General features: G+C 47.5%; 1 protein-coding gene and 1 long non-coding RNA gene across 2 annotated transcripts in view; one reads left to right on the top strand and one right to left on the bottom strand.

The window, feature by feature from the left end:
• The window catches only part of Ykt6 (YKT6 v-SNARE homolog), a 40,905-nt gene that overhangs the window by 3,141 nt on the left and 15,320 nt on the right, over positions 1-22,444 (bottom strand). The window contains exons 2-6 of the mRNA XM_038342712.1: positions 8,156-8,882; positions 5,012-5,094; positions 2,946-3,046; positions 1,867-1,971; positions 1,557-1,622 (exon numbers count right to left, since the gene is read on the bottom strand). Coding sequence (XP_038198640.1) covers positions 1,557-1,622; positions 1,867-1,971; positions 2,946-3,046; positions 5,012-5,094; positions 8,156-8,718 — 918 coding nt within the window. The 5' untranslated portion in view covers positions 8,719-8,882. The remainder of the gene's footprint in view (positions 1-1,556; positions 1,623-1,866; positions 1,972-2,945; positions 3,047-5,011; positions 5,095-8,155; positions 8,883-22,444) is intronic.
• LOC119822994 lies at positions 8,432-11,215 on the top strand. Its single transcript, XR_005286883.1, has 2 exons — positions 8,432-8,850; positions 10,618-11,215. It is a non-coding gene; the product is annotated as an uncharacterized LOC119822994 (long non-coding RNA).

Here is a 22,444-nt window from a genome sequence, read left to right as displayed (position 1 = left end):
CAATATTCTCCCCAACACAAATGCAGTTAGGAACTGCCCTAGGAAAGCTTGTGTTTTACTTGTGTGCTGTAAGTATACATGTGCAGAGGAAGACATACATGAGTACTACATGACTGTACTAGGATGGGTAGTGGCCACCCAAAATTCACATCCACCCAGAACCTCTGAATGTGACCTCATTTGGAAAAAAGGTCTTGGCAAGTGTTGTCAGTTTAAGATGTGGTGATGCTGGATTAGGGTGGCCCGAATTCTATAACTAACATCTTCATAAAAACAGAAACGCAGACAGACAGAGAAGACTGTGCGGTGACACAGAAGAAACTAAGGACAGCAAGCCCTGCCAGCAGCTATCAGAAACCAGAGAAAGGCCTAGAGTAGACATTATTCATATGGCCCCAAGAGGGCACCAGCCTGACTCAAACTTCCAGTCTCCTGGGAGAGCATCCTTGCGTTGTTCAGAGTGATACAGTTTATGGCTACTTCTGAGTAGCCATGGAAACTTACATGGTGGAAAAGCTGTGCTATCTGACTCAGGAGGCAGAGAGCTTGAGATGAGACAAGTCCTAGCATGTGCTTCAAGAAAAACACAACAGGTTTCAGAGACTCAGGCTCAGTATGCAAAACATTCATTAGTAGGATTGGCAAGATGGCTCACTGGCTAAGAGCATTGGCTGCTCTTCCAAGGACCTGGGTTCAATTCCCAACACCCACATGGCAGCTCTCAACCACCCCTAACTCCAGTTTCAGGAGATCCTAAGCCTTCTTCTGGCATCCAAGGGCACTGCACAAATATAGTGCCCAGGCGTAACATGCAGGCGTATGTAAGGTAAAACACCCTTACATATAAAATATAAAATAAACAAGTTATAAAAAGTGAGTGTTTTATTCTAGAGATATGGAGGAAAGAGTTTGGGTATCTGGATTAAATAACATTAAATTTCAACTACTCTCATTTTGTCATTTAAAAATATGGCTCCTTCAAAATTCAAAATTACACATACAAATCATATACTCAATAGGTTACATGTCTGCTGATAGCACCACAACAGGCAACTCTGGTCCCTGAGATGGGCTTTTCTCTGTCAGCACCACAATCTCTGCCTTGGGGAAATAGAAGGACAGAGATGGAGGCTCTCACAAAAGCAGTGGTCCTGTTACCTGACTCATAATGAAGAGTAGCTCATTTCCTTCCCCAGACAGCTACTGCCAGGCAGCTGTACCCTTGAGTGAAATGGGATCAGCTGAGGACTTAGGCAAAGTGTCCTGTATTCCTGTACACAGCTGAGCAAGTCATGTAGCATGAAGCATTCACTGAAGGCTGGGAATGTAGCTCACTGGCAGAATGCTCACCCAGCAGTATACACTAGGACCACACTGATTCCCAGCCTGGTCCCCTCCAAGTAGAGGGTGCTGTGAACTAAGACGGGGCACACAACAGAGTCTGATGAAGCTGGTGGAGCGGCACGCTGTGACTACAGTTGAACTCAGAAGGGACTCTGTGTGGCTCTTCCTTCTATCCTCTGGTTCCCACATTTGCTCTCCACCTCCCTGCTTACCAGAATGATTTTGGTTTCGTCCAGTTCGGCTTGTACTTTACTCATGGGATCAGCTTCTCGGGGGTTCTAGGAACCAAAACAAAAGCAAGACTAAAAATGGAGTCCTTACCTGTAAATAAACCTGAACTAAGGAAGCTGAACCAACTCTCACAATAAAAGGGCACAGAACAGAGAACTCAAAAGCCTGTCTGTCTAGTGTTGTCCAGACAGACGGTTCACCTGTGCACCAGCCTTGAACTGCCTGGTTACTGACCTTGCCCAGGCCACAGCACGTCGAGGCTGTCTCTAGAGGACATTTCTCTAAACTCACCTGGTATCTGCTAAGGTGACCATCCAGGGCTGTGTACTGGATTGTATCAGGTGACCCTACTGGCCAGTCTATCCTGTCGACCTGCTTGGAGAATTCATCTAGTACCTGCAAAACAAAGGAAACGCCACATATCTCCCACCATGCTCACCAGCACCCTCGGTGACCCAGCTTCACCAACAGCACTCATCCCAAATGAGGCTCCTAGGCTCCCAGGGGTACCAGGGCATCTAATGGCAAGAGAGCAGACTAGGTTCAAGTCCCTCTTCTCAAATGTTTATGACTGAAACACATTTTAAGCAGTCTAGAAACAAAGTAAGGTCCCCGGCCTGAACTGCACCTGGAGAATGATACAAGGATTCTCATTTTATACTAGTTTTAAACTGGCCCTCTAGTTTTCCAAGTAGTTCTTCCAGAAAGTGGGCTAGGTTCTTTGGATGTAAGCAACCACCAGATTCCACGTGCCTAGAAGTGTTTTAATGCAACATAGGACTAGGACAAGGCAGCTTCTGCCTCAGAGTTTATAATTACAAGTTCTTGGGTACTAAACTCCATAGAGTGGGTAGGAATGGGTGTGGTGCTGGAACACGCCTTTAACCTCAGTACTCAGGACAGAGACAGGTACAACTCTGAGTTTGAGGCCAACCTGAGCTACATTATGAGTTCCAGGCCAACAGGACTACATGTAAGACCTGTCTCAAAAAAAAAAAAAAAAAAAAAAAAAAAAAAAAAAAAAAAAAAAGAAAGAAAAAAGAAACAATAAACTCCATGAAGTCACTGACCTACACCAGGGGAGAGAGCTACAGTGACTGCAGGAGCAACAGGAGCCTTCAGCAAGAGCAAAGGGGAGAGGATGACAGTTGTGCCCTATTTGGAGGAGAGGTAAAGCAAACCAGTGGCATGAAGGGCAGAGTTAGCACCAAGGAGGAAATATATATAGGCAATGATTTTAAATGTCTCCTGGTTTGGGGGAAAATGATGGCTGAAAATGTGGCCTCTGGACCAATCACCCCTTGTGCTTCAGGCACTGGGTCTACCATGTTTCATACTTGCCACCCTAGCCTAGTCCACAACACACTCACCTTCTCCAGCAAGGTAAAGGCCACTCTCGAAGGGTATTCACTGTCAGCAATGACCACACCTGCAAGACTATCACTCCGGACGTAGACATGGCAAAGATACTCTGAAGAGACAAGAGATCTCACATGTGGCTGCTGACATGAGGACTTCAGACGCTTTGAATCTGCCAATGCATTATAATGCTGGCTCCTGCTTTCTAGGTCAAACATAGCCTCTGACACTCCTCTAGAACTCACCTGCTCTGAGTGAGGCCAATGAAAGCTCTGTACCACAGTTCTGTGGGCCGTACCCAGGCACTGATTGATACCTTAGCTCCCTAAGACTATGTGCATAATGAGACCGAAATGAGCTGCCAGGGATGGAAAACACACCAGAGGCAATATCCCTCAGAGAAACTCCAGATCACTGCCTTTAGCTCAGGCCAGGCCTGGCTAAATCTTGGCAATTTATGGCTTTCTGAGGCTCTATGCTGTTCCTAAGTTGAGGGTATACCAGGGAAGAGAAGCTGATTCTATTTTCTTAAAATAATTTCTTCAGAGTGGCCGAGAGGCAAAAAATTGCCTCCCAGGGCTTCAATCTCCTGTAATATGACATGGTTTGACCTACTCCAGCCGGTGGCTAAGAGGAACTATCAGAAAAAAAGAGCCACTCCTGGCTGAGGTCTCTAGTGTTATTACACTAAAGCTGACATATGATTAATGAATATGGTTTACAGAAAGCCTCTGCAAAACAATCATAATCCACAAGACTGTTTCAGAGATGAAATGGCTACCCACATCCCCAGAGTAAGAGGACCAAGGACAGGAGCTTACAAATAACAACACTCTTGTTCTAAGGATCTAAAGCAGAAGATTCCCATATTAAACAGAGAGGAAAAACAAACGAAGAAAGGATTTCAAGTCCCAGGAATCAGAGGGGGCAGAGATCAACAAGAACAGAGGGGAGGTGAGATGGAGAATTATCATCTTATTTTGTATACACTCCCAAATAAGAAAGAACCAAACATGGAGTCAGTTTCCATAGAAACTGAGAAGCTTGCCAGTGTGAGGAACAGTCCTTAAGTGATCAAACCAGGAAGGGCAGACAGCATGAAGGAGAAAGCACAGAGATACAATCACGAGTCCTTCTCACTTCTGTGATCATCACAGCACAGATATGCTTCATGGAGAATACACGGTCAGTATTGCTGACAGCACCTACGTCCATGACTCTGTCATCAACTCAGGAATTCGATCCTCAGGCTACCGTTTATGTGAGGCTATTGTCTTAGTTATTAGGCTCCTTCCTCTGATGACTCTATAACTTGTGTCAAATTGACACACAAAACCAGCCAGTACAGCCATCTTTGTTTATGCCTGATGAAATTTATATAACTTCAAATTTGTTCGTGACGTGTGTGAGTCTAAATAAGTGCCCCAAACTGATATCCAAAACCTGAGTTATACAAAGGAAAGATTCTGCTCAAACAAAATAAAACCAACTTAAGGAGCACAGAACACAGTATTACTTCACAAGTGCCAGCTAGAAATCCTCTTCTGAAGCATCTGCAACTCTGGGAGGAAAAGTAGAATGGAAAAAAAAAAAAAAAAAAAAAAAAAAACCCAGGCGGTGGTGGTGCACGCCTTTAAAATCCCAGCACTGGGGAGGCAGAGAAAGATAGATCTCTGTGAGTTCATGGCCAGCCTCATGTACAGAGTGAGTTCCAGGACAGCCAAGACTGTTTCACAGAGAAACAATGTCTCAAAAACCCCCCAAAACAAACAAACAAAAACCAAAAACCAAAAGTAGAATGGGAAGGCTGCTGATGGCCTAAGAGAATCAGTCCCTGTCACTGCTCAGCCCATTAAGCCCAGGTGGGGGAGAATCTAATCTTTACTGAAGGCAAGCTGCATAGCAAGTTTCGTATAGTGAGCATTGGGTTCAGAATTCTGTATAAATAGAAGAAGCAACGAGAGAAGAGATAGCAAAATATTTGGTCCTGGGAGCAATGATATGGTACAGGAAGCACCGTGCGCTGTCTACAGTGTGACAGCCAGGCCAGCACTCAGAGGGTGGTGAGTCCTCTTACCTTGTTCCTTGACAGAGGCTCTGCTGCCTTTTGTTGAGCGTTCCACAATCAGCTGACTGGTAAAGGTCATGAATTCCTGAACACTAGGAAATACAACACATATTTATAACCTTCTTCCAAGTCACAGTGGAACGAGACCTCTGAGGTTCTAAGTTAAGGAGACATTCATTGCCTCTTGGTTTTATTTCATTCCCTCTTAACCTTAGAAACAATAATAAACACATTATAAATGAACACAAATGCATATACCATTATTCAAGTCACATCTGTGTACCAACCACTTCCAGATAGCTGAGACATTTTCTTTAGGCTCCAGTCAATTTAACATTGCAACTGAAACATGATTTGAGGGTCCAGTGATTTGGCTCTTTGGATACAAGCACCTACTGTCAAGCCTGCCAACCTGAGTTTGATCCCTGGGACTCACATGGTGGAAGGAGAGAAATGACTCCCACAAGTTGTCCTCTGACCTCCACACACATCCCATGATGTGTTCACGCCCACACACATACACACACAGGAAATAAAAATGTGACTGAGATTTTTTAGAAAACCAACATGCTTGGAATCTAGTGGCAAAACAGAAAGCAGCGTTTGTACTGGTTCCCAAGAAGCAGCATAAATACACACGGCTCTAGAAAAACACTAGTGGCAAAATCTGTCAGGCAGAAGCGCACCAATAAGGGCTGTGGCCACAGAGTAGACCCTGGCTGGGAATGCCACAGACCTACACCCTGAGAGAGGGAGAGCCTGGTCAGGTCTGCTATGTCCTGAGCACTGTGGAAGGAATGGAAAGAAACAGCTTAGTCAGAGTAAAAAGTGGCTCCTAAAGCTGCAGCAGAGGTTTGTCAGGGGCCCAAAGGAGAGGTGTAGACCTGGTCAGAATGGAAGAGCTTCAGGAGATGGTCCAGCCAGAACAGATGAAAACCTTCAACTGGAGATGCATGATAAAGGGCAGTTAGAACAGGGCTATTTGTTGGCTTTTTTTGAGACAGGGTCTTTGTAGCCCTGGCTGTCCTGAAACTCTTACACAGACCAAGCTGAGAGATCCACCTGCCTCTGCCTCTTGAGTTCTGGGATTAAAGGTGTGCACCATCATACCTTGCAGTAAGGATTCTAAACTGCAATATCTGAAGATCTAACTCTGAGCTTTCAAGTCTATGTCTCATGAAAATCACTGTGCTGACTTGGTAGTGAAAGTCTGGGGTGATAGTTAAAATGAGTTCATACAGAAAAAGCCCTGGTACCTTACCTGGCACACAGTATACTATTATCCTGAGGGAATGGCATGGTCAGAATAATCACAAAAAAACATTAATTTTTTTCTTAAATCCCCAAGAAAGCCTTTGCAATAAAACTAAAAAGACAATATCTAGAGCAGGAGTACAGTCATGTAATTAGAAAGAAGCGCATTAACTGTGAAAGACTAGTCAAAGACTTTAGTAACCATGGTGACATGAAAGATGGGAACATGGCTCTCTCCATGTCACTGCTGGTCATCTGAGACAGCTAACATAAGGATGCCAAGGAAGACAACAGTAGTACAGTGAAAGCTCTGGGAATCTGGCATATAAATAGGGAAAAGCTGAAAGATCTAGAGCCAAGCTGGCACCAAAGGTTCCCTCAGAGAAAAACAACGTCAAGCACAGAACAGAGGCCAGGAAACACAAAGTAGAGAAGCAGGAAGAGCTAGGAGCCAAGAGCTGACACAACGATTCCACGCCTGGGAACAGACACCCCAGAAGACTGTGAGCTGGGTCTCTGTGTGTTCACATGGGTGCACACCTACGGGCAGGTGTGTGTGCACACATGGCACTATCCTCGGGAGCTATTCACCTTAGATGAGGCTGGCTTGGTGCTCACAGAGTAGGCTAGGCCAGAGAGCCAGTCACTATGTCCTGACCCCCATCATCTGGTCTCTACCTCCGCAGCTTTGGAAGTACAAGTGTGTGCCACAACACCCAGCTATTTTTTTGACGTGACTATTTGGGACCAGACTCAGGCCCTCATGTAGCAAGCACTGTCCTGAACAGGCTAACTCCCTAGCTCAAGCTATCTCCCAACCCCTTGCTAACTTTATTCACATAAAATGCATAAGCAAAACAGTGTTTACATAAAACTCAATAGTGTAGAGACTTCAAAAGGAAGAAAAATTTGGTATCTGCAGCAACATAGACAAGCCTTGGGGCCATTCTAAGTAAAATCAGTGAAATACAAAAAGACAATCACTATACCTATGACTCCACTTTAATATATATGGAGTCAAGATCAGAGACAGAGCCCAAAAGGGCAGATTCCCCCAGACTTTGACACAAAATGACCACAGGTCCTATCCTGTTGGGGCCTTCTCCTTTTATGTCTGAGTCACTATGCCCGCCCCCACAAATGGACTGAGCGTCTGTGGCACTTCCAATTAAAGCACCCCCGAACCTTTCGAAAGCCAGTAAGTCCTACAAATGCAATGCTTCCTTCCAAATCAAAACTGTGGACTCTTTTTGATGGCCAGAGCCTAAACACTAAGAAAGAGAATATGAGTTTGACTTGTACCTGCACCCTACGCCCAATCCTTGAGGAATTGGTGACTTCAGTCATAAAAAGAACACCTCCATACAGCTCATCCGGATTGCAGGAAAGGGCTCTGGGCAGCGGTTATCAACATGTGGGTCACGACAACCTTCTATTTCCAAAAATATTTGCATTACTATTCACAACAGTAGAAAAACTACAGATATGAAGTAGCAAGGAGAATAATCTTATGGTTGGGGGGTCATCACAACGTGAGGAACAGTATTAAGGGGTCACAGCGTTAGGAAGGTTGAGAACCACTGACTTTGACAAAATACCAAGGAGGCTGTGAAGATACCAAACACTGGTTAAATCACTGGGTGCGAGGTGGGAGTCAAAACGCTTATTTCTGGGTCTCGATACCCTACTTCACGACATTCGGTGGCGAACCCGGTAATCCGCACGATTTTCGAGTATTCTCCCAATCTTTCTACCACAGGGCGGTACTGTGGGATGGCAGGGACTCTGGGGACTGCTCCTCAGGCACAGGCGTGCTGCCCGAGGCCGTGGCGGGGCTCCCCCGAGAGAGACCTGACTCCCCGCCCTCCCGGCCCAGCCCCCAGGGCCCGGCCCACTCACCTGGACCTCTGGAAGAAACTGAAGGAAGACACGTCGTACGCGGCTTTGAGCAGCACCGCTTTGGGGTCGCCTTTGTAAAGGACGCTGAGGCTGTACAGCTTCATGGCGCCGCGCCTTCGGGCCGCCGGCTGGACCCCAGACCCGCTCACAGGAGCGCGGCCGCCGTCCTTCAGAACAGCCGCGGCCGGCTGCTGACGGGGCCGCGCCGGCTTCTTCCTCCTAGCTTGGGGGTCCACTTCCGGTTCCGGTCGAGGGTTGCGCTTAATGCTCAACGGAGGACGGAAGTAAGAGCACGCGCGTGCGCACATATAAGAGGCGGGACGGGTCTCGTCTGCCGAGGTCGGTGCCAGGAGCATCAGGCTTTGCCTGCGTGGCAGTGCTTTGGTGTATGTTCTCTTCCGGGCTGTCGCGCGGACCCCGGCTGGCGGTCCTATACAGTGCTGTGCCGTGCAACCCACCCTCGACTTCTCGGTACGCTTTCCATGTAGCAGGCACCAGGCATATCCCCCAAACAGAGGACTAAAAGAAATGTCCTCAATCCCTTCCATTGCAGTAATAAACATCAGAAACGTCACTGGCTGTGGCCAGGCCCAGTAACCCCTGATATGGGCACACTTGTTCGACAAGCCCAGCGGTCAGATGCTGTCATCCGGTCCCATTCGCCTGCACTGACGCAGTGGCTCTACAGGCGGCAGGTGAGAACCATTTCTGTAGAAAATCGCCTCACCTAAAATTAAACAAAATGACCAGGAGGACAGTGAGTGGGCACAAACTACCTTGCAGAAAGAGATTTAGGAAAATGGTTAGTAAGAGGAAGAGCTGGGGTTCAACCGTGAACCCTAGAAAACTCAACAAACTCCCTTACAGCCCACCTCCATTCTTGGCACCTCTTCACGCTCCTCTCGGTACTCAGCCTCCCTTGGTCCCAGGAAGGCTGTCTGATCATATGCAAATTTCCCAAGCCAAGCTTGTTAATCTATTGCAAAGGATATTTGTCTTCCACTCCGTTTCCCCAGCTGTTACCCAACTTGAATTCAGACCCAGGACTTCCACACCACAAAAGTGAGGATTCTCCCCTCACCCTGTTAGCTTGGAAAATATCCTTTTTGTAGACATGTTGCTAAAAACGATAAAGTATAAGATTCCAAGCCCTACTCATTGCGGATGTTTAACAACAATGATGATTATTTGCATCGTTATCTATGTTCAATGACGAAAGAAAGAAAGGAAGGAAGGAAGGAAGAAAGAAAACGAGCTCATGACAGGTTGAAGGTGCCCTACAGGCTGTTGGAAGCAGAGATTTAAAGGCAGTCTAAGGTCTGAGCAAGGTCTATAGATTAGATAATAGCACTGTATTTTTATTTCTTTGAGTCTTTCAGTCACTGCTTGGTCATAAAAGAAAATTCTCTGGTTTTATGAGTAGAAATAAATGAATATCATGTGTACAACTTGCTTGTGAAGAGTTCATATGCATATATACATATGTATTCCTACATGTTGGGATATCACATATATGTATATCTATATACATGTATATATTTGTATATATGTGATATATACATATATAAACCTGTATTAGGGTTCTCTAAAGGAACAGAACTGACAGAATAAATATACATATATTAAAAAGGATTTATTAGCTTGACTTCAGGATGCTCTATAAGTAGTCTCACAATGGCTGTCTCACACTGGAGAGGCCAAGAATGTGGTAGTTGCTCAGTCCTTGAGACTAGCTGTCCCAGCGGACTCAATCTGGTGCTGAGAGTCTGGAGGATTCCTGACATCTTAGTTAGGGTTTCAAAAATCCTAACTGAAACACCGTGGCTGAAAAACAGGTTGCTGCTCATCACTGAAGGAAGTCAGGGACAGGAACTCAAACAGGACAGGAACCTAGAGGCAGGAGCTGATGCAGAGGCCATGCAAGGGTGCTGGTTTTTATGGACTTGCTCAGCACCACCCCCCTTTTTTTGAATTTGTGTATTTACTGTGTATACAGTGTTCTGTCTGCATGCCGGCCTGCAGGCCAGAAGAGGACATCAGATCTCATTACAGTTGGTTGTAAACCACCATGTGGTTGCTGGGAATTGAACTCTGGACCTCTGGAAGAGTACCTGTGCTCTTAACCCCTGAGCCATTCCTCCAGCCCTCAGCCCACCTTCCCAGGACCACCAGCCAAGGGATGGCACCACCCACCATTGCTCGAGGCCCTCTCCCATTGATCACTAATTGAGAAAATGCCTTGTAGCTGGATCTCATGGAGGCATTTCCTCAGCTGAGCCTCTTTCCCCTCTAATGGCTCTGGCTTGCGTCAAGCTGATGCACAAAACCATTCTGTACACCTGGAGAGATTGGTCTTCGGCCCACATTTGAATCCCTAAGAATTTGGTTCTGATATAGGAGAAGGACTACGACAGCAACAGGGCTGCAGCCAACAGGCATAAAGCAAAATTTCCTTCTTCCAGGTCCTTCTGTCTGGATTACCACCAGGAGGTGCTGCACGGATTTAGGGTGGGTCTTCCTGCTTCATTTAATCCGCTCCAGAAAATCTGTCACAAGGAGCACCCAGTAGCTTGTGTTTTAGTTGACTCCAGATGAAGTTAATTTCACAACCAAGGATATTCACAACGATGCCAAAGACAAAGCAAACATGGTAAAGAAGATTTAAGGGATCCAGTTGAAGAGTGTCCAGAAAGTCCTGCGCTGTCCTTGTCCTTCAGGAAGCCCAGGAATGTGGGAAGAGGAACGCTTGCAAGCGTGACTCGCTGAGATGACGTGCTCAGCCTCACAGCTGTGAGATGGTTTGGCTCTGGTGTCCAGTCTCCCCATGAGTCCTGAGAGAGAGCTCAGTGGGGAAAGGCGTCTGCTGCCAAGCCCGCTGACCTGAGTTTGATGCCCAGGACCCACATGGTGGGAGAGAACCAAGTTGCTGTCTCACCTTCATATGCACACAGTAACATACATGCCAACCCCTGCATACTCACATGTATGTAGGCACACTAACACATAATAATATTATTAAAATATACATATTTATAATACAATTTTAAGATTTTTTTTACATGTATGAGTGTCATTCTTTTTGCCTTGTTTGTTTTTTGAGACAGGGTTTCTCTGAGCAACAGTCCTGGTTGTCCTTGAACTCACTTTGTAGACCAGGCTGGCCTCAAACTCTCTGAGATCTGCACACCTCTGCCTCCCAAGAGCTGGGATTAAAAGTGTGCACCACCACCGTCCAGCTGTGCTACCACTGCCTGGCATGTTATTCTTACATATATGTGCAGGTGCCACGTATACGCATGGTGCCCACAGAGGCCGGAAGAGGGCATCCCATCATTAGATTCCCTGGAGTTAGAATTGCAGATATCTGTTAGCTACCATATAGGCGCTGGGAACCAGACTCAGGACCTTTGCAAGAGCAGTTAGTGCTCTTGACCACTGAGCCATCTTCCCAGATCATAATTTTTAAAAGGCCTCTTTGCAAACATATTTAGAATAACAGTTTCTATGACCAAAGACCCAGGTCCTATGCATTTGTCCAGTGGAAAAGGCAATCACCCACCTGCCTCTGAAGCTTTGCCCAACTCACAAGAGGTGCTTACCCCAGCTACACAGCAGAGCCCCTAAGAAACCAAGAAGACATTGAAAGGGATTACTTGTGTGGTCAGACTTCCATGAGACCAGTTATCAAATTGTAGGTGCATGAATATATATGTATATGTATATTTGTGTGTGTGTGTGTGTGTGTGTGTGTGTGTGTGTGTGTGTGTATTAGGGCTAGGGATAGAACCCAGATCCTCATTCATGCTAAGCAAGTCTCCCCCACTTGCTGCCTCCCTGCACAAATCTGTGCCCTCTGTGCATAGATTTAATAAGCTATACAGATCCTCAGCAGACCCTGACCTTAGGAACATCACTCCCATACCTCGACATGGGCATGTCCCAGTTTCCCCTGGGTTCTCTAGGCAGCAGCAAAAATAGACTTGGATTGCCACAAAATTTTACTTCTGCCACTGGCTATGTCAGTACAAAGGAAGGGCAGGGATAATACGGTACTTGGGGAAGAAGGGATTGCAGCCAAGGAAGACAGGCCAGGTGAACGGTGTCAGAGCTTTCTGGGTTAGTGAGACAGGGATTTGCAGACCGCCTTCCCTGCAGAGGCTTTCCCGAAGCTGTGTTTGTCTGAGAGACAGCCTTTCACGGCTGGGAACTAAATGTGCTGGACAAACGCCAGGCATTTGAGATGGGAATACATAGTTATTTAGGCAGCTTGCTTATCCTATCCCTGATACTTGATGGCTGTCGGCCAGCCCTGCAGAGGAAGTAGAAGGGAAGCTTCAGAGAAAATGGAGGAGCAGGTAGGAGAGCCTCAGTGGGCATGAATCCCACCTGAGGATACGAGCATACAGAGGAAAGGTGAGAAAATGAGGTATGCCCTCGGAGCTAGGCACACCAACCCAAGCCTGTCGGCACCCATAAAAACAGTCACAGAGGAAGAGTTCCTACAAGGAGACTGTGCCATGGGTTGTGGATACCGCTGATCCTCATGGCCTGTCTGGCCCAATCCTTAGTGATCAAGAAGCACCTACTGCACCAGACCAGACATCACCACACCAACACTAGCCATCCAAAGGGCTCCTGCCTCACACTGCGCACAAAAAGCCGCCCTAGGGATTGTGAGAGTAGCAAGACATGTTAGAAGAGTAGCTAGAACACAAGGAATGCCATCAGAATTCTGGGTACTCCCAACATAGTCACAGGAAGACTAATTGCTTGTTAAATAGGTGGTTTAAAATGTGTTTGAGGCGGGATTGCTGTAAGACTGTGTCTCTTAGAAATGACGAGGAAGCTTTACCCATAATACCTCAACACTATGGCTACTTACACAAGACCTGAGCAAGTATACACCAATAGACATGCTTACTTGGAAGAGGGAATCTCATAGGGCCCTACCCGGAAATAAAGAACTGCCAGGAGCCAAGGAACGCTGAGAGCAGAAGAAATAGTAGTCCCCTTTTATGAGCCCCCAATTGGTTATTCAATACCAAGTGGTCAGCCCTGAAATCATATATGCAAAGTAACATTAACCAGACTGAACAGGTTGTAGTTATATATTTATGCATATATATACATATATAACGATAACAGAAAAAAAGGCCATGGATTAGAGAAGGAGCGGGGGGGGGGACAGAGGCCTGAAAGGGGTTGGAGAGGAGAGGAGAGAAAGGCAAAATTAAGCAATTATCCTTTAGTTTAAAAAAAATCATAAATCAAATAAAATATTAGATTGAAAGGTGTAAGAACATTTTTAGTTTTTCAACTTGGGAATGGAATAAGCTTTCTTTAGCAAAATATTAATCCCTGAAAGAGGATGGGATTCATGAAAATGGATACTACTGTATGATGCAAGACACTATTAGTTAAGTTGTAAATTTAGCAGCAAACTGCGAAATACAACACACTTGGCAAACAAAAGATTATTAGATATTTTAGGTGGAATATAAAAATTGTTCTCACAGTTGAGCAGAAAACAGGTCAATAACAACATAGTTATTGAACAAGTAACCCTTAAAAGAAGAAATCCAGAGGCCTAGCAAATTGGGGAGGAGAGGATGGTTTTGTGGGTGTAAAAAAGATGCACTTGAATGAACCTGCCATTATGAAACCCATCATTTTCTATACTTCATACATATGCCGGGCGATGGTGGCACACGCCTTTAATCCCAGCACTCGGGAGGCAGAGGTAGGCTGATCTCTGTGAGTTCGAGGCCAGCCTGGTCTACAAGAGTTAGTTCCAGGACATGCTCCAAATGCTCCAAAGCTACAGAGAAACCCTGTCTCAGAAAAAAAAAGCAAAGAAGAAGGAGAAGGAAGGAGAAGAAGGAGAAGGAAGGAGATGGAAGAGGAGAAGGAGGAAGAGGAGGAGGAGGAGGAGGAAGGAGAAGGAAGAGGAGAAGGAGGAAGAGGAGGAGGAGGAGGAAGCGGAGGAGGAGGAGGAAGAAGAGGAAGAGGAAGAAGAAGAAGAAGAAAAAGAAGAAGAATAGGAAGAAGAAAAGAAGAAGAAGAAGAAGAAGAAGAAGAAGAAGAAGAAGAAGAAGAAGAAGAAGAAGAAGAAGAAGAAGAAGAAGAAGAAGAAGAAGAAGAAATAATACTGGGGCTGGAGAAATGGCTCAGTTGTTAAGAGCACTGACCACTCTTCCGTGGGGCCCTGAGTTCAGTTCCCAGCACCCATCAGGCATCTCATGACAGCCTGGAACTCCAGCTCTAGGGTAGCTGATAGCACTGGTCTTCATAGGCACCTATTCTCACTGCACATAGTCATACACACACACAATTAAAAATAAAAAAGAAGAAACATAAGAACCAATAGACACATAAGAAGAGAGCATCACTTCACAGTTCAAACACAATGAGAAGACAGAAAAACCATGAAGATTTATCTTCTCAATGATTGATGACAATGTAGCCAAAGTGCTAATGTTGGCAGAAGTATTAATAGATGGGTAAATCCACTTGAAAAGGTCATGTGGTCCTAGCTGCCGAAAATCTAAGATGCATACACCCTTTGAACCAGAGGTTTGCTTCTACAAACCATCAACGACAAACACTCAAACGTATTTACTTGGGCAAAATGCCAAGATTTCTATCCTGGCCTTCCTGGAAACTGAAAACCTGAAACTGTCAGTGGAAGCTGATTTCAAAATACAGTATCTAGAAAGATCTACCCACCGTTCCTGGTCACCCCACTGTTGCGTTCCAGAACAGTGGTGGCTCAGGGCAGGGGTTGGTAGCCACCCCATTCAATAAAACAGCCACTGGCTATGCTGACTGCTTGAGAAAGGCCAGGCCCGACTAAGAAAAGCTGTAAGTGTGAAATGCACACGAGACCTCGGAGTTCTGGGTCAGAAACTGCATTTTGCTCCAGACCGCTTCCACGGACTGAGCTCTCAGCCAGCGCCCTGGTCCCCAGCTCCATTGCCTAGGTCTTCCCACTGTAGAGGCCAAGTTCAGTAGGAACTGGGCTGGGCTGGGCTGGTGACAGTGGAGCTATACCCTGGGCTGGGGCTTCCTGAGCTATGAACACACACAGTCGCATGAGCCTCTGCTTTAGTAGTGTAGGCTCAGCTGGGCGTGTGTGGCTCAGGCCCATCATCCAGTTCAGGTTTTAGAACAGGAGGAAGGGAAAGCAGCAAGAAGCTTCTAGCTGTCCCCTTTACACACAGCCGGGCTGGCAGCCAAGAGAAGCCAAGCCTTCTCCGTTCTTCTGGTTCTCAGACACAGAGGCCTCTGCTCCTCAGTAAGTGTGACAGGAACTGGGGACTAAGCAGGTGGTAATGTCTACCAGGCCCGCAGTCACTGTGGTGACAGAGTGACAGAGTGGTCACCATGGTGACAGGAGTAGAAGCCTTTGGCCATCAGTCCTAGTTTTCTGCATGGTAGCTCTAATGACAGAATGGTCACCATAGAAACCACAGGCCTCTCAGGAGTACAGAGGCCCTTGCAGGAGAAATCTACTCCACACCTGGTAGGAACAGAAGCAGTGACTGTGACTGAGCCCAGAGAAGGAAGCTGGGCCCGGAGGAACAGTTACCTGTTGCCTCATTACTCGAAAGCCACCCCCAAGCCACAGGAGGGAGACACCTTTTCTGCTGAGTCTGTCTCAGGCCACCAAGCCGGTGCAGCTCAGCATAACTGGAAGAGAGTCAACCAACACTGAGGACATTTCCCTGGGAGCACATGGCTCCTCCTGGAGAGCGCTGGGCCTGAGGATGCCTGGGTGGGGAGAGGCCCAGAAGAGAGCATGAAAAGGAGGAAAGCGTGAGCCCAGCCAGCTGCGGTGGACTGTGTCCTCTGAGGCCTGGCACTGGTTGTGGCTGTGTGGGAGAAACCTGGGCTATTTCTGCTTTGGAGATCTGGTGGGGAACACTGAGGGGTCCCAGCTCGCCCGGGCTGGCAGCGGCTCAGATGCTGGATGACAGAACCAGGATGGAGGCCACCAAGAAGGAAAAGGTACCTACCTCCTTTTAGGAGCATCCATTTGTGTGTGCCCGGCACTCAGAGAGTTGGCTGCCACCAAGAAGGGTCTGCATCTCAGAATGTGCTTTTCTTTACAGAATCTTCAAGAAAGATGGGGCCGGGGGCACTTGTGGGGTGGAAAGATTTCTTCTTCCTAGGCTTGTGAGCCAGGAGAGGAGCTGCACCGAGATCAGGGAAAGGATCTGCTGGAGACTCTGAGGTGGGGGGAGGGGGAATCAGAGATCCAATTGGGGTGTTTGGCTGCCTGAAGAATTAGTGGGACGAACCTACTGCCTGATTTTGAGGTGGTACTGAGCCACCACAAGTCAAAGGCTTCCTTCTCCTCACAGCACTTCACAGGGGGCCTGAGGGCCACTGCTCCGTGGTGAAGAGCATAGGGCGGTCCTTTCCCCAACAACAGAGAGCTCCAGGTGTTGTCAGTGCTGGCCCTGAGCTGAGCAGGGAGCAAGGAAAGAGGTGAGGACAGCACATGCTTGCCGTGAAACATGAGTGGAGACGACGGCAGGGCTCCCACTCTCAAGTGAGCAGGCTTCAGGTGTTCGGGGCTTGGTTTTGCCTGGCTTCTCTCCTCTTTGTGTGAAATGGCAAGGTCAGCATAAATCCCCCTAGCCTGTCTCTGCCAGGGCTGATGATGTTAGAAAACATCCATCAGGGCCAGCTTGAGTAAGAGGCCCACATGGTGCAGAGAGTGATGGGCCAGGACCCCAACAAAGTCTCACAGGTGCCTTCCACTGGTGCTCTGGTTTAGTTAAGAAATCCCAAACTAGAGAACCACTTCACAACCCTTGGGGAGCACAAGGTGGCTGGAAACAGAGGGTGATGAACATATGGGTTGGAGATCTAGTGATTTTTCCATAATGGGAAAAAAGCTATGGGGTATCTGCATATGTGTTCACCTGATTCGGGCAGGCAATGGCCTCATGCTCATGAGGTCTGGACCTTGCCCACTAGAAGGGAGATGGGCATCAACTCTCCTTGAAAGCTGCTGTGTACGCCCTGGCTTCCCAGAGCTCCTTTGTCTCCCCCCCCTCCCCCAAGAGTCTTTAAAGCACACACATTGATGTGTCTGTCTATGTCTAGTGTGTGCATAGGAGTCCCTGACTTGGTTAAGCAAGGCACATTAGCTGCTCTGAGTAGTTAAGGTAGCATTAGAAGCTGCTGGCAGGACTGGATTCAGAAGGCATTAGACTCGTCAGCTTCCTAATTCCTGCTATTATGTACATAGGCTGCCTGTATCCAAACCTCTAGTTCCCTGTAGCCTCTGCTACTGACTTGATACATCTGGGTCCTGCCCTGCAATTCACGGCCATATCTGTGCTTCTTTCTCACTCCCCAGTATGAGTTTGTCCCTGAGGGAGGTGATGTCTGGACCTCAGTGGACAGACAGGCCAGGCTGAGTCTGGAGGCCGCTGCTTGGCCTCTTTGGGCCTATGACTGATTGTTAATTAATTAGAACAATGATGTTTGCCTCCACCAGCTGCTAAGAGGACAGAGCTCTGCCTGTCAGGACAGTCAGCTGCAAGGCTGAGCACACTGAGGAGCTGGGTAGACACACTGGAAATAGGGGTGCTTAGCTAAACGGATGGACAGGTCCTAATGGGGGTCTCCCGTTGCCACCAATAAGAGCTTAATACAGCACACACTTGCTCTGTTAAAGTTCTCGATCTAAAATGAATATCCTGGGGTTAAAATAAAGGTGCTGGCAGACCTGGCTCCTTCTGGGCACTATAGAGGAACCCATTTCCTTTTCCCTTCAAGCTTCTACAGGTCAGCCGAATTCCCGATCTCATGATCCTTTCTTCCACATTTATGGGTGGCAGCTGCACCTCTCTCACCCAGGCTTCCACCGTCACAGAGCCTCTCCTCCATGGCCCCCTTATGATAACCAGTGTTATCCAAACAGGTAACCCAGGGTCATCTCGGTCACTAACTCAATCACACCTCCCAAGTCCTTCTCACCACATAAGGTGGCATACTCTCAGGTCCCAAGGGCTGGGACATCTGTAGGAACCATGACTCTGCCTCTTTTGTTGTTCTGTCTCCCACACTAATATCCCCTCACCCACGCGCTTTTCCTTGACTCTCCCTCACATCCCACAGGCCTTGAGCATTATTAGCTCTGGGTTTGAGAGCATTCTCTAGTCAGCAGCAGATGCAGTCAAATCCACGCCACACCCACCTCGGCAGATGCCACGCCCCCTCGGCAGATGCCACACACACCCTGGGCAGATGCCACACCCCCTCGGCAGATGCCACGCCCCCTCGGCAGATGCCACACACCCCTCGGCAGATGCCACGCCCCCTCGGCAGATGCCACACCTCTCTCGGCAGATGCCACACCTCCTCGGCAGGTGCCACACACCCCTCGGCAGATGCCACGCCCCCTCGGCAGGTGCCACACCTCTCTCGGCAGGTGCCACGCCCCCTCGGCAGGTGCCACGCCCCCTCGGCAGGTGCCACACCCCCTCGGCAGTTTCACTATGATTTCATGTACGCCTACAGCTGTCCAAAATATTATGTAGGAAAATTCCAAAACTAAGCCAAGAAGAAATTTCAAAGATTTACTTTTTACTTTTAATTATGTACATACGCATGTTTGTGTCTGAGAATGTGCATATGTGTGTCCAAATGCCCTTAGAGTCTAGACTAGGTGTCGAATCCCCTGGAGCTGGAGTTACAACATGGGTGCTGGGAACTGAACTCCGTTCCTTTGCAAGAGCAGTGTGTACTCTTAATTGCCGAGCCATCTCTCCAGTCCCCCAAAATAAGTTTAAAATTGTATGTTGTTCTGTGTAGCATGATGAAACATCTCACATGCTTCTCTGTAAATCATACTTCTGTAAGTGTATCCACTATTTACTGTATATTTAGAGTAATATATAGCAAGGCTATATTTGTTACCTGCCCAATATTCGTTTAGAAGCTTTCTCCATTATCAGATTTAGTGACAATATCCCAAACTTGTGTTCCAGTAACATTTCTGCAGTAGCCTAACTGCTCCGTGAAGCCCAGTGTCACTTCCTCCCCTCACAGAAAGGGAATACAGGAAAGCAGTGTGTTTTGAAAGAACGTTTATCATGAAATATTGTTGTAATTAGTCTGATTATCAGTTATTGCTGCTAGCTTCTTACCATGCCAAATGTTTTATGTGTATGTGTGTGTGTGTGTGTGTGTGTGTGTGTGTGTGTGTGTGCGTGTATGGTTCTTTGTCTCCTAAGTCCTTGAGTATCCACTGAGGGTCTTGGACTGCACTCCTCCCTATCACGGATAAGAAAAGTATATTTTATACAGAGTTTTAATTAAATTCTTACATTTAAATATAAAACAACCACATAGGACCATTGCCTTTCTGGGCAGCATTGAGGAGGATAAAGGAGAGGGGTGGGCTGTGCTCAGATTTTTCCAAGGTCACAGCCTTTGCATTTCATACTGAAGTCTCCTGCATGGCCCAATGAGCCCAGGGCAGGGGGGTGAGAGGAGGGGGCTCCGGGCATGGACAGGTCTTCAGTGTGCTGCGAATGGGACCCACGTCCTCAGCCTTCCGTCCAGTGTTGCCTTCTGAGAAGCCCGCACAGAAGGCTCAGCAGGAGAGAATACTGCCTGTCCCTTGGTTATTTGTCCTAGGAAGGTTCTGAAGTAGGAAATACCTTCAGGATATGGGTGGGGTGTCGGTCAGCTCCTGGATGCAGAAGAGAAACCTACTGATGTAGAATCTATAGAGACAGAAGTCAATTCTCCATCACCTGTGCAGCTGCTCTCCATAAACACTCTTGGTATTTGACTGCTTCTGTGAGCCAAGGACTCTCAGGGCTCCGTCCATGGCCAGCGAGGGGGCCTCCTGTTGAAGGGCAAAGGGTCCTCAGAGACAGACTGTAGGGCTGCTCTGGTAGGGATTTCTTGTTTCATAAAAGCAGAGGCTGGAGTCAGGATTCTCTGCTGGTGATTTAGGAGCCACTCTGAGAGGGGCCCAGCCTTTGCACTTCTATGCTCCCTGGTGCCTGGGACCCTGGAAAGAGGCTAGGGCTTCCAGATTCGGTGAATAAAAAAATTAGGTTTGAACTTCAGATAAACAATCAGTGTTTCCTTATGTGTTCCAAATAGGCCACGGGCACTGTAGTTTCTTTGCCAAATTTAAGAAAAGAGTAACTCCTCCAGTCTTTCTGGGGGAGTTGGTTCTATCTGGAGTGCAAATCTCAAGTGAGTCTGGTTGTGAGTCTGCCGTCTCGGAGCCTTAGGGAGGGACCATGGCCCACCAGGTGCCAAAGTATGGGTGGGAATATTTGCACTGAACAGGGTGATTATTCATACATGTAAATATGCCTAATACAGAGCTGATCAAGTGTGCAGTAACTGGGTAGGTGATTCTGAAATTGCTTCATATCGTGTGTAAACATTTAGTGGCTTGTTTTGCCTGGAGAGCATTTTTTTTTTTTTTTTTTTGGTTTTTCGAGACAGGGTTTCTCTGTAGCTTTGGAGCCTATCCTGGAGCTAGCTCTTGTAGACCAGGCTGGTCTCGAACTCACAGAGATCCGCCTGCCTCTGCCTCCCGAGTGCTGGGATTAAAGGTGTGCGCCACCGCCGCCCGGCCCTGGAGAGCATTTTAACGACAGTCCTGGGTGGGTATCACACTTTCTCTAACTTTTAACCCTGGAGTACAGGGTTCCTGTGGAGTAATCCTGCCATCTGTAAATTAGCCCCCAACACATTTTCAGACTGGCTGTAAAGGGGGCAAGAGAGATGTCTCAGTATAGTTCTTTCCGACAAAGCATGAGGACCCGAGTCTGTGTTCCCCGCACCCAAACAAAAGCAGAGCGTGGAGTCACATGCCTGAAATCCCAGAGCTGGGAAATCAGAGACAGGAGCTATCTGGAGCTTACTGGCCAGATAAGGTTAGCCAAATCAGCAAGCTCTAGATTCAGTGAGAAGCCTTGTCTCAAACAAGAAGGTGGCAAGGCCCGTGAGATGCTCAGCAGAGAAAGGTACCTCTGACAAGCCTGATGACCTGAGCTTGGTCCCCAGGACCCACACGATGGAAGGAGAGAGCTGACCTCTGCACGGTTGTTATCTGACTGCCTCAGGAATGCCATGGCACGTGCGCGCGCGCATACACTCACACACACACACACACACACACACACACACACACACACACACACCCCATGTAAAACTGCAAAAACTCCCGAGCAGTTCATGCACCCAGGAAGTTTAAGAGGGGCAACTTGGCTTGGATTATCTGGAGAAAGTTAGCAGGTAGAAGGGACAGCTTCCTCAACTCATTCAGGCATGGCCCAACCCTCTTCTCCAAGAAGCCATCCCGGAGAACCTCAGCCTCTTGGAAGTCGGCAAAGTAGCTTCTTCCTTGAGTCTGAAGGATCAGATGGTCTAGCAAAATTCTCGGTTGGAGGCAACTTGGTAGAGAAAGCAAGCCTTCCTTAGGTTAGGAGAAGGGGTTCTATGAGCAAATCTCAGGGTTCACGGGGAACTTGTTGTGGTTTAATGTGAAATGTCTTCCATAGGCTCGTGTATTTGAACACTTGATCCCCAGCTGGTGGTGCTGTTTGGAGAGGTTATGGAAGGTTTAGGAAGTGGAACCTCCAGGAAGGAAGTGGGTCTCTGGGAGTGGGCTTTGAGCAGATATAACCTTGTCCTATTTCTTCTTTACTCTCTGGTTTCTGAGTGTAGATATGATGTGACCATCCAGCCTTCTGCTTCTGCCTCCATGATACCCATGCCTGCTGCTACATCTTCTCGCTTTGACAAACTGTATCCTCCTGGAGCCACAAGCCATTTTAGCCCTTTCTCCATTAAGCTGCTTTTGCCGAGGTATTCTACCTTAGCGACAGGAAAGTAACTGAGAGCTAGTGCTGTTTCTGCTCGGCTCCCTTGCATACTGGCAGTATTTACAATGGAGGACGCAGCAAAGGCTACTTAGGACTCTCCCCTGAAAAGCTAGTTGCTAGCTCTCTTCCTGCGTAACAATGCAGTTCGGTCACCTTGCAGGGAACTCTCACTTTCTAACTTGCTTGAGTTCCTGACCTCCTCTCTCCTGATCCATCCAGGGTCACTTTTTATGCCCACTTCACATTGTTTCCACTTCTTTAGACTGCCTCTCCCTGATGCCTAGGGATGACTTGTTAGTGTCCCTGTCCATTAGGGATATGGGGCTGGTCTAGATACCAGATTAAACTGAACACATCTAAAGGTAACATGATAAATGTCACCTGGCCAGCAGCCTAGAAAGCCAGTGGTTCTCAG

This window comes from Arvicola amphibius, chromosome 1 (genome assembly GCF_903992535.2).
Source record: "Arvicola amphibius chromosome 1, mArvAmp1.2, whole genome shotgun sequence".
Classification (NCBI taxonomy): Eukaryota; Metazoa; Chordata; class Mammalia; order Rodentia; family Cricetidae; genus Arvicola; species Arvicola amphibius.
The sequence above is the reverse complement of the archived record's forward strand: the minus strand, read 5'-3'. Positions and strand labels throughout refer to the sequence as shown.